The following is a 12,783-nucleotide window of genomic DNA, read 5'->3' as shown; positions in this document are numbered from 1 at the left end:
TGTATTGTGCTAAGTGAAATAAGTCCATCAGAGAAAGACAATTATATGATATCGTATGTGGAATTCATTTTTTTTTAATTTTTTTTTTTATTTATTTATGATAGTCACAGAGAGAGAGAGAGAGGCAGAGACACAGGCAGAGGGAGAAGCAGGCTCCATGCACCGGGAGCCCGACGTGGGATTCGATCCCGGGTCTCCAGGATCGCGCCCTGGGCCAAAGGCAGGCACTAAACTGCTGCGCCACCCAGGGATCCCCGCATGTGGAATTTAAGAAACAAAACAGAGGGAAGGGAAGGAAAAATAAGATAAAAACAGAGACTCTTAACTATAAAGAACAAATTGAGGAGTGCTGGAAGAGCAGTGGGTGGGGGAATGGGGTAACTGGGTGATGGGCATTAAGGAGGGCACTTGATGTAATGAGCACTGGGTGTTATATAAGACTGATGAACCAGTAAATTCTCCCCCTGAAACTAATAATATCCTATATGTTAACTAAGTTAAATTTAAATAAAATATTCCTTAAATTAAAAACAAATTTGGCATAGAGGATTTTAAAATGAATACAATGAAATATGTGCTCCCTCTTTTGAATCTGTACTGACAAAGATAACTGTTACACTATCAAATAATGTTCTGTTCATTTGCTTTATACATAGAAATGTCTGATAAATGTTTGTGAATCAAGTAAAGAACTGTAAAATGAAAAAAAAAAAAAAGAACTGTAAAATGAGTTAATAGGAAGATAATGCCAAAATCAATCGTGCTTCCTAATGCTCTATAAATTAGTCATTCCTGACAACTCAAAATTCAGTTTTTCACAAATTTCAACTCAAAATTCAGGTTTTCACAAATTTCCACTAAAATTATAAACAAACTCTTGTTTGGTTTTAGCACCAAAGATACTGAAGTCTGTGGTTATGTTTTAATAATGTCATTGCCAAAGCCAGCCGGCAGCACAGTATTGCACGGGCGGTTTCATACAATGGTTTCATGCCCATTATAAATATAGAGAGAGCCTGGAAATTTTTCAGTGAATCTAAAAGAAACCTTGCCACAGGCACTCTGAAAATTATCAAAGTGTTCTCCTCATTGTCCTTTGTGAACTTTGTGCTGCACTTTAATCAAGTATATTATCCTTTGGCTTTTTTTTTTTTTCTTTTCCCAAAGGAAATGTTGACTCCATCTTTAAAACAATGCTGATGGAGGTAACTGCACTCAATGCATTATGCACATGCCTGTAGGGCAGGAATGCTGTCGCTCTCATGTTCTACCGTCCTCTAACTCTTGGGAAGATGCAAATGTAGCCCACTCTTTACTTTTTTTATATATAAATAAACATTTAATTCTTCAATTGAGGAAATGGCCTTAGCAGAATCAAGGGGATTTTTTGCATTTTACTATACTTAATGTTTATTTGTTTCTGTGTTTGCCTATGTTGAGTGAGTTCTGGCTTTGATACATTGCATCTTAAATTTTTTTGGCTCACCTGGGTAATTATAATATCGATACTCTTTTTTCTCTTAATACGAAATGGCTTAACAATGTGACTTCTCATCCCATACTTGTCACTCTTAACCAGAAGCTAGATAAATGGAAAATCATTGGTTTGGATGGTTTTATTAAAGAACCACAACTTCAGGTTTTTTTAAGAAAAGATATGTGCCTATTTTAAAAATGCAAGCAATTAAGTAAAGCACAACAAATAAGACCAAAAAAAACTTCCTTTTACCACTCAGAAAGCAACCATTGTTAACCTTAGGTGAATATTATTCTAGATCTCTCTCTGTGCTTATAGACAGATAAAAGTTTAGAGAAACAGGAAGATATATAAAAGATATTAAAATTGGATTGTGTAACATCTAGTGGCTAACAAATTATTAGAGTTAATTTTAACAAAACAAAAGCAAACTGAGTGATGTAGAATAACTGAACTTCAGATAAATTTTTCATTACGTTTCAGGCATGTTTTAGAGATTGTGATAATGTGTCATCAAGTTTTTCTCAGTACTGATTTTTAAGTCTTGGCCAAACTTAGAGGAATGTCTTAACTGCATGTGAAGTAATATTAGTTTCCTCAATTCCAATAATTTCCCTTGTTGTAACATGTGTAGCATGCATGTGACATATGTGTAACATATATAACATGTGTTTTGCCACTAGCCTGTAAAAAGATAAAGTGGAAAGAAACAAAGAAAGGAAAGAAGAAAGAGAAGGAAGGGAGAAAGGGAGAGAGGGAAAGAGAGAGGAAAATTTCTATTCCAATGTCCAAATTCCAGTTTGTCATTTTAGTGGCCCTCTTTTTTTATTTTTTTTAAGATTATTTATTTATTTATTCATGACACACACAGAGAGAAAGAGAGGCAGAGACACAGGCAGAGGGAGAAGCAGGCTCCATGCAGGGAGCCTGACATGGGACTCAATCCTGGGTCTCCAGGATCAGGGCTGCAGGTGGCACTAAACCGCTGAGCCACCCGGGCTGCCCTAGTGGCCCTCTTAATTAAAGTGCCATGTAACTTGTAGATGATGCCCATTGACCATTATAGGGAGGACCAGTGTTTTGTTAAATAGGTCTAGCCTTCTCCTTTATTCTGGAATAAGTCCAAAGGACCATTATGGTACAGTCACATCAGAGTTTACTGTGACCAGCTTGATCCAAATCCTCTCACTAATGAAGTAGTTTGCACTCAGAGTCTAGTTTTGTTCAATTTATTTTATGTAGCCTGTTATCGTAGTGAGGCTTTTATCCATAAAATTCTAGTAAGATTATCTTTATTGGGTTTTTTTTGCAACTTTTAAAATTTTAATTCTAATGTAGTTAACATACAGTGTTTATACTCATTTCAGGTGTACAATGTACTGATTCAACAACTCTATACATTACTCAGTGCTCACCAGGATAAATGTGCTCTCAATCCCCTTCACCTATTCCATGCATCCTCCCAGCCACCTCCCCTCTGGTGACTGTTTGTTCTCTATAGTAAAGGGTCTGATTTTTGTTTTGTCTTTTTTTCCCCTTGTTCATTTGTTTTGTTTTTTAAATTCCACACGAGTGAAGTCATATGGTATTTGTCTTTCCCTGAGTGACTTACTTCACGTAGTGTTAACACTCTCTGGCTCTATCTATGTTGTTGCAAATGACAAGATTTCATTCTTTTTTATGGCTGAATAATATTCTGTATAATACACAGACATACATATACCACATTTTCTTTATCTATTCATCTATCCTTGGACACTTGTGTTGCTTCCATAATTTAGCTGTTGTAAATAATGCTGCAGTAAACATAATGCCGCATGTATCCCTTTGAATTAGTGTTTTTGTATTCTTTGGGTAAATATCCAGTACTGTGGTTCCTGGATGGTAGGGTAGTTCTACTTTTTATTTTTTGAAGAATTTCCATTCTTTCTTCCACAGTGGCTGCACCAATTTGTATTCTTCTCAACAATGCATGAGGGCTCATTTTTCGGCATATCCTTGCCAATACTTGTTGTTTCTTGAGGGTTTTTTTTAGCCATTCTGACAGGTATGAGGTGATATCTCATTGTGATTTTGATCTGCATTTTCCTGATAATAACCAACGATGATAATCTTTTCATGTGTCTGTTGACCATCTGTCTTTTTTAGAGAAACATCTGTTCATGTCTTCTGCCCATTTTTTAATTGGACTATTTGTTTTTTGGGTGTTGAGTTATATAAGTTTTTCATATATTTTGGATAATAACCCTTTATCAGATATGTCATTTGCAAATATCTCCTCCTACTCAGTACATTGTCTTTTAGTTTTGCTGGTTATTTTTTGCTTTGCAGAAGCTTTTTCTTTTGATGAAGTCTCAATAGTTTACTTTTGCTGTGTTTTCCTTGCCTCAGGAGACAGATCTAGAAAAATGTTGCTGCAGTTGATGTCAAAGAAATTACTGCCTGTGCGCTCTCCTAGGATTTGTATGGTTTCAGGTCTCACATTGAGGTCCATAATCGATTTTGAGTTAATTTTTGTGTATGGTGTAAGGAAGTGGTCCTGTTTCATTCTTTTTCATGTTGCTGTCCAGTTTTCCCAACACCATTTGTTGAAGAGTCTGGTATTTTCCCATTGCATGTTCTTCCTTCCTTAGTCAAAGATTAACTGACCATATAATTGTGGGTTTATTTCTGTGTAGTCCCATGCTGTCATAAGATGATCCACTAATAAAGCTCCTCTCATTTTAAGGACAGTATTGAGAAGAGGCTTCCGCAAGATAGATGCAATTTTTAAATTCCAAATTGGGTTTATATATAATTTGAGTGAAAGGGCCCATCTTGATTCAGAGTATTAATAGCCAGGCATAAATGAAAATGAGTTTGAAATACATGAATCGTGTTTCTCCTGAGAGACTTCTAGACTAAAAGTTTCCATGTGCTGACTTGGAATGAAATCCTCACATTTTATTTAGATTTACAGAAATAAACAGAATGAGATTAATAATTACTACCTCACAGTGTTTTTACAAAGATCAGCTGAAATAACACAAGGAAGCATTTGGATACATCTTGAGATTCTCAATTCCCATCTATTCATAGTTATGGATGTTTTCAGACATCCAATTAATGTCTTGGCTTTTTAAGCCATTTAGTTTAAGGATCTCCCTCAATAATATGATATTGAGGGGTACCTGGATGGTTCAGTGGTTGAGCATGTGCCTTTGACTCAAGCTGTGATCCCAGGGTCCTGGGATTGTGTCCTGAATCGGACTCCCCACAGAGAAACCTGCTCCTCCCTCTGTGTTTGTCTGCCTCTTTCTGTGTCTCTCATGAATATATAATTAAAATCTTTAAGAAATAAAGAGTTGTGAGGAATAATAGGAGCATGTTCTCTATCACTTGAGTCCAAAGTAGTAACAGAAAAGGAAGGAAACGTATGTGAAAAGAATTATTGCAAGAAATCAAGTACAAATTCATATTGCCTAAAATATATCCCAATATATTTGACAGGTTATAGTCAAATTATCAAATATTTATACCTTTTTTGTTATTATGAAAAAAGCGAAATTGAAATCCTACAACCAAGAACTTACATATAGAATGAAAACATAAATTTTAAATAGTGGTTTTTTTTTTTCTTTTTTAAATAATAGTATTATTTGTTTATTGAAGAAACCAAGCAGTACAGATAGTCGTTAAAAAAATTTTAGGTCCTTTTCTGCCCCTGGACGCCGCCGAGTAAGTATCATTAAAGTCTCCCCTCCCACCGCCGCCGTCATGTCTAAGTCAGAGTCTCCCAAAGAGCCTGAGCAGCTGCGGAAGCTCATCGGAGGTTTAGGTTACCATCAATAGTATTATAGAAAAACAAGTCCTATTAATATTTTAGTGTATTTCTTCTCATGTTTCTTTTGTATATTTTCTTTTCTAATGTTACATTATGTATTTCTTATAAATAACTATACTGATTTTTCACACAGAATACTAACATAAATATTTTCTTGTTATACATGTTAAGATTATATTTTTTTTCTCATGAAAGACACAGAGAGACAGAGAGAGACAGCAACATAGGCAGAGAGAGAAGCAGACTACCTGGGGGGAGCCTGATACAGGACTTGATCCCAGGACCCCAGGACCACCTGGGCCAAAGGCAGATGCTCAACCACTGAGCCACCCAGGTGCCCCATACATGCTTCATAAATATTTTGGGGATACATAATCTTTGCAGATGTGTTTCAGATAATCATATTCCTATTATTGAGTTATTTAGGCTTTTTATAATTTTTCACTTGTATATAATACTATAATAAAAGTCTCTGCATAAATCTTTTTCTATTTTTAAAATGATGTCTTTAGGATGAATTTCCAGAAGTGTAATTATTAAATCAAAGAATGTGAAAAATTTTAAATTCTTGACACTTCTGTCAAATTGTCATTGGTGTTTCTGTCAAAAGACTTCTCTGTCAAATTGTCATTGGTGTTTCTGTCAAAAGACTTCCAATGTACTAAGCACAGAATATTATCTTTTTTGGAGTGCCTGTGGGTGCCTCAGTCAGTTGAGTGTCCAAATCTTGATTTCAGCTCAGGTCACAATCTCAGAGTCATCTAATCAAGCCCTACATCCATCTCCATGCTCAGCAGAGAATCTGCTGGAGATTATCTCGTTCCCCCTCCCTCTCTCATGCTCTCTCTCTCTCTCTCTCAAATAAATAAATAAATCTTTATTAAAAAAAAAAAAAGAAAGAAAGAAAAAGAAAAGAAGGGGAGCCTGGGTGGCTCAGTAGTTGAGCATCTGTCTGCCTTTGGCTCAGGTTGTGATCCTGGGATCAAGTCCCACATCGGGCTCCCTGCGAGGAGCCTGCTTCTCTCTCTGCCTGTGTCTCTGCCTCTCTCTGTGTATGTCTCTCCTGAATAAATAAAATCTTAAAAAAAAAAAATACCATCTTTTTAAGAATCTTTTTAAAATCCGAGTATCAGATAGATTACCTCTTTCTATATGTTTATTAACCAATTGTGTTTCTTTTTGAAACCTTCTTTACCCAAAATGTATTGGGATCTTGAAATTAAGAATCTTTCTAATCAAGTATTGTTGTTGTTGTTTTTCATTTTGTAGCCAAAGAAACTCTACCTGATTTGGTTTCCATAATTCCTGACACAGTCCCGAGTACTGATCTTCTCATTGAAACCACAGCCTCTGCCTGCTACACGTTGAACAATGTAATCCAAAATAGTTACCAGAATGCACGGGATCTTCTAAACACTGGGGGCCTGCAGAAAATCATGACCATCAGCTCAGGCGATGTGTAAGTCCTGTGGTATCTGCCAGTTGACTGTTTCCTCATTCGTCACCTCCAGTCCCATATGTAAATCTAGTTTTGAATGTCCACACATTGAGTACCATGGGTAATATGGACAAAACGAGATCCTAAAGTTGGGCCAGATCATCTGGTTCAATCCTTAATAATCAAACAAGTGAAAAACTGAATTCTCCAAGCCAAAGAGTTGCCCATTCTCTTCTAAAATATCTAGATAGACAAACTCCATAGCTTCCCTGGGTAATACAATCCAGTCTTTTATCAACCTGGTGAATTAATTTGATTCTCAAAAGAATAAAATAAGACCAACATAATCAGAAATTCTTGCTTTCTCAGTTTTCTCTATCACTTCTCTTCTATCTTTTATTCCCTTTTGAGAATAGGTCTAGTGTATATAAGCCATCCTACATCCCTGTTTCTGTCTCTTTAAATTTTCCCCATTAAAAAAAGACAAGAAAGAGAATGAAAAACATTGTGTAACAAAATTATTACTATTAGTTAATTTAGAGGCATAGAATCCAGAGGGGGCATCTTTTTCTCTTTTTCTCTTTACACAATTCTGAATTGTTTGACTTGTTAAATACAAGTTACTTTTGTAAATAACTAAGAAAGAGAAAAATGTTATATCCTGATTCTGATGAGTTGTGAAGCAAACAGACTTTCCCCTAGTAGACAGTGTGTGCCTGACCACACAGGTAAGCATAGGCGGGTCGGTGGTGTCCTGGAGTAAACACACATCTCCTTCCCTTCAGCCCCATTCAGGTGAGCCCTTGTGCTCTGCAGCCCCACTCTGGCAAACCTCATAGGAAAGGAAGACCATATTCAGAATCCTAGGATTAAAAGGAGTGCTGGTTAGAATGTTAATTCCGCAAATCAGAATATTCACCTGTCCCTACAGTCTGGCGGAGAACAGTTGCTCAGTCTTTATGGAAAGATTGAATGATTGCTGTAGAACAGAAATGACTATTTCAAGTAGTCATCCATGCTTATAAGCAAATCTCAGGAAGACCATGTGATTTTAATGATTTGAGTCTTCAGGTTTAAGAAGTGCATGAGCCTATGGATCACTTTTGGAAACTACTTATAGCTGAGCAACACATGGGATGTACTACTCTATTCTTTTTTTGCCCTGAGTGTCCATTTGCTCTGTCTAAAAAAAAAAAAAAAAAAATCAACAAAGAGCTTTTACCAGTTATGCCCACTGCCCTTTCCTTGTTAGTGTTGTATAGCTGATGTGTAATTTAGGGGCTAGCCTGGAAATCAGTTGCCATTTATAGCATTTTTTCTTTGAATAAATGATTTCCAAGTGCCACACAACCAGCCTTTTTTTTTTCACACAACCAACTTATAAACAAACTATGCTATAAAACCCTTGCAATTCAGAAATATTTTTCAATTTTAAATATTAAACAACCATAGCTCTCATGGATTTATTAGTGCCTCAGTATTAGCAAGTAACTCTGAAAAGTCCATGAACCACTAGAGACACCAGGGTGGCTCAGTGGTTGAGTGTCTGCCTTCGGCTCAGGTTGTGATCCCGGGGTCCTGGGATTGAGTCCCACATTGGGCTCCTCATAGGGAGCCTGCTTCTCCCTCTGCCTATGTCTCTGCCTCTCTGTGTGTTTCATTAATAAGTAAATAAAATCTTTAAAAAAAAAGTTCATGAAGTACTAAAAAAAATCTGTAAAGTGATGATTTGACTTACCCTTAGTGCAAGGCTGTTATGGAAAAGAAAGGCTTTTAGCTAATGAATGAACTCAGGATGTGCTTCTCCATACAGTATTGTATTTTCTATTCGTGGTTGCCTGTTCATAAATTCCTATGATATGAGAAATCTTTGTCAAATGAAAAAATTCAGCCGTGTGCTAGTTCAGGTAATGGAAAGAAAGAGCGTTAAGTAAGCATAGATCCTTAGCCAGAAACAGAAAATTCAGGACAAATTTTTTGTTTCATTTTTTACTTAAATTCAATTTAATTAACATATAGCATATTATTAGTTTCAGAGGTAGAATTTAGTGATTCATCAGTTGCATATAAACCCAGTGCTCAGTGCATCAAGTGCCCTCCTTAATGCCCATCACCCAGTTACCCCATTCCACCACCCACCTCATTTTAGAATAATTTTTTGTATATATATACACACACATTATAAACATACAAATATATTTCTATAGTGTATATACAATATTTGATGTAAATATATTTAATTTTATTTCTTTAATATAAAATAAATATAATAGTGTATATAAATATACAAATTGTAGTCTGTAAATAAATTCAAGGATTCATGAAATCTAAGGATATATTCCTTATAAGTATCAGGAATATACTCTATAAACTATTGGTTAGCCTGTCCTAATGGCCTTAAAAATGTTTTTTAGTAATTTTTTCTTTTAAAACCCAATGGCCCCCAGCCTTCAAAGCTCACTATCTAATTCTCTTGTCATGGTGAGTGGCCTGACTTAATGGACAGCCACCAAGTGACAGCAGTTAAAGAAGATATACAGAAGGTCCAAAGGCAGCATTCAGAAGCCTGACACGTTCTCACTGATCTCGGAATATGCCTTTTTCCTCTTTTCAGTTATGCCTCCAACAAAGCAAGTAAAGCTGCTTCTGTTCTCCTCTACTCTCTGTGGACACATACGGAGCTCCATAATGCCTACAAGAAGGTAAGAACACATATGAGTAGCAGTTAACATCCAGATTGTGGTGGCCCACCTTTCTGCCCCTGGTAAGAGATTGCTAAAAACTGCATTTTCTCATGTGAAAATGTTATTACCTTTCACATCTCTGTTTGCTTATTCCAAAGGCTCAATTTAAGAAGACAGATTTTGTCAACAGCCGGACTGCCAAAGCCTACCACTCCCTTAAGGACTGAGGAAAATGACAAAGTGCGCTCAGAAATCTCCACCTCACCATTGTCAGCCCCAAAAAAAGTCCCAGAGGAAAACACCTATTTTTCTACTTCCCAGCCCAAGAAACCTCAAAAAAACATGCCCTGTTTCTTAGTCCTTTTCTATTTTCAAGGTCCCATCCAGAAAACAAATAAGCAGAATATAATTTTATTAGTCTTCCAGAAAACTTTTGCAAGTTTGCTACCAGTAGACATAACAGGCTTTTACCCTCCAAAGATAGCGGTCTTTGTGATTGGGGCTAATGGCGCAGGGCCGCCTGGAATCAAAATGTGAATTCAAGTGGAATAAATATTGACAAAAAATAAAGAAGGAGGTGGTTGTATTAGTAGGATTTTAAAAGTTTGATTTACATTTATATTCCTTTAATGGTTTCCATGTTTTGTCACTCATATGCACGTTGCTTTGCCATTGAGCCACGAGTGTATTGTTCTGCAGTGTTGAACAGAATGGAAACGACAAGAAATATTTGCAGAGTTATCCAGGAGAAAATTTAATGGCAAAATTATACATTTGTTCATTTTGTGCTTGTTTTTATAGTCTTAAATTTTTTTCTTTGATTTGAAATGAACTTAAGAAATTTAGATCATAGAGCGTACATGACTCTAAGAAAACGAAATTGAAACGAAGTGATCATAGCAAATTTAAAAATCTTTTCACTAGAGAAAGGCAACTATGGTTATGAAATTCAGTGTTCCCTCTCAACACTACGTGTAAATACGAGCATTGCTCAAGGAAATACCTACCCTATGACAACACCATGAAATGCGAATCTCTCCTGAATAGTAGAATTCAGTGTGATCTATTGCCTGGACTATTTTAGCCATTTCAGTGGGCTGGTAGAAAAATGGACTCTGTATTCTTTAACTACAAAAGGAACCAAACCTCTCAAACTGGTGAGTGAAAACACAGCTCATTTGAATGAATTACACTATCAATCAGCCCAACTTTGCCCAACATTTAAAAAATAGCACAGAGCCCATAAATCTCATGTAATCTTCCTCAAGCCAGCATTTTAAGTCAAGGAAATTCTAGAGCAAAAAATATGAAGACATCATGTTGAAGAAAAATATGCAAAGGCTGCCCAAAAGTGATATGAGAAATACAAATGTTGAAAAGTTGGCATCATCTGTTAAAGCTAATCTATATCAAGTGTTCTTTTAACTGAGCTGTGATTAATACCATTTGCATAGAATTAGTCTCCTCGGCTACAATTCTGTTATATTTTGCGTTTTTTTTTTTTTTTAATATGACAATGTTTGCTATAAGAAAGTAAGAAGGAAAAAAAAAATCCTTCCACTCCTTTTGGCCAGAAAAGTGTAATAGAAAATAAATTCCCATTTTCAATTTGAATGTGTACTTAAGTCTTTATTGTATTTAGAAGCTGAAGTTCTTTGAATTTTAAAAGCTTGATGAAGAAGACTTAGATTACTAATCTAGTTCAAAATGAAATCAATTAGATACCAATTTTTAAATACTGAAAAGAAATCATCTTTTTCTAGAATTTTGTTGAATACAATTTGGAACATGATTTATTCCTCCAGATAACTGATAGAAGTTTGAGAAGTTTCTGTGTTTTTTAAGGCATTAAAAAGGTTCTTAGTAGAACCTTCAATGATATTAAACACAAAAGGAGGCAAAAATAATGTCGCCTGCATTGGTATCTGTGTATATCTGTTTTATTTGTGGATCATGGTATATGTGGTATGATTGACATGACATTTGAAGATCTGACCTTATAAACTTCAGTTTCTAAGGGTTTAATACTTTGTTTTTATTTCTTCCCTACGTAAAGCCCTAAATTCTTTACCCAGAAATACTTCCTAAAAGAAAAGTGGAACTAGCTAATGACTAAAGCATAGAAAAATGGAGAGACATACAAATGTGATAGATTTTAGTAAATTGAGTGGGTCTGTGACCCTGACAAGATAGATTGTGTCTGATCCCCATGTCCTGCTTTGTTCATTCCGCTTACCAAAAACCTCACCACTTTACTATCTGTGGGTATTTCTGAAGGAGGTTCTTGTGTTGAGTATCAGTTTTGACCACAGGTCCACACAAAAAGCTCTTTTCTGAATATGTGTTCCGACCTTGCCCATGTCACCAAGGGAGTTGACGGGCTGAGCAGGGTCATTTTGTCTATCTGTTCCAAAGGGCTGCTACCTTGTCAAGAATTCTTAATGGTTTTCTGGCATATGGGAGGTCGCTGCCTGGATTTCTATCACTGGAAACATTTGTTTATACCTAATGGAAATAATCAAAGGGTTATCCAGCAAGATAGGGTATTAACATGTCAAATAGGAAATTAAGCAGCATGAGTAGATAAACCACTTTAAAGTGAGTTTAATCACCCTCTGAAAAAGCAATTTCTTAGAATAAAAAAAGGAAATAGGAAATATATATATATTTAAATCTATCTTTATATACATATACTTTATTTGTAGTATAGTTATAAATGAAATTTCCTCTAAAATGTGTAATGAACTTATTATGCTTTGGAATGAGGATGACTTCAGTATGTTTGTACTTTCAACAAAATCACAGAAACCTCTAATCGTAGGATCTGAGGATTAGGGGGGAATTTAGAGGACATCTGGTCAAGTCCTCCTTAAAGTATCGTCTTGCATCAGAAAAGACGCAGGTCTTGTTAAAGTAACAGGAGAAAAATATGCAGTCATTCATTGAGTTAATGCTCAACATGACCCTGTAATTCAGTCATTTTAAGAGTCAGTAACTGTTGCATTAGAGTATTTGTTGTGGAAGAGAAAATAAATAAGGAAACAAACTTTTCAAAATAAAATACCGCTTTAGATTTAATGTTTTAGTTGACAGTGGCACCAAGAGTTATCATCTCTTTAAGTAAACTTCAACCTTCTAAGGACTATATGAGAAAGAAAAGCTCTCTTTTTATGACATATTTGGGAAAGAGATCAAAATGCACTTAAGTGGTAAAAGAGCTGTTTAAAATATGAGTGAAAGGGAAAGCATCCTCAGAAACCATAGCTGGGGTTAGTCATGATTTAGTAAAACCTGAAAATCAATGATTTCAAGAGATTGAGGACTAGTTCTCAAATATCTTATTTCATTCCCACTGTAGTAT

At 35.6% G+C, this 12,783-nt stretch overlaps 1 protein-coding gene across 2 annotated transcripts in view; it reads left to right on the top strand.

The window, feature by feature from the left end:
• Positions 1-11,036, top strand: part of PKP2 (plakophilin 2) — an 87,513-nt gene extending 76,477 nt beyond the window's left edge. Inside the window, exons 11-13 of one of the 2 annotated variants that reach the window (XM_055318964.1) lie at positions 9,353-9,440; positions 9,581-9,664; positions 9,697-11,036. In XM_055318964.1, coding sequence (XP_055174939.1) covers positions 9,353-9,440; positions 9,581-9,664; positions 9,697-9,820 — 296 coding nt within the window. In that variant the 3' untranslated portion in view covers positions 9,821-11,036. Of the gene's footprint in view, positions 1-6,569; positions 6,760-9,352; positions 9,441-9,580 lie in introns of both variants that reach the window. The other variant, XM_055318963.1, reaches the window with a different exon arrangement.
• The last annotated feature ends 1,747 nt before the right edge of the window (positions 11,037-12,783 follow it).

This window comes from Nyctereutes procyonoides, unplaced genomic scaffold, assembly GCF_905146905.1.
Source record: "Nyctereutes procyonoides isolate TBG_1078 unplaced genomic scaffold, NYPRO_anot_genome, whole genome shotgun sequence".
Classification (NCBI taxonomy): Eukaryota; Metazoa; Chordata; class Mammalia; order Carnivora; family Canidae; genus Nyctereutes; species Nyctereutes procyonoides.
Note: the sequence above shows the minus strand (reverse complement) of the source record. Positions and strands in the feature narration are given on the sequence as shown.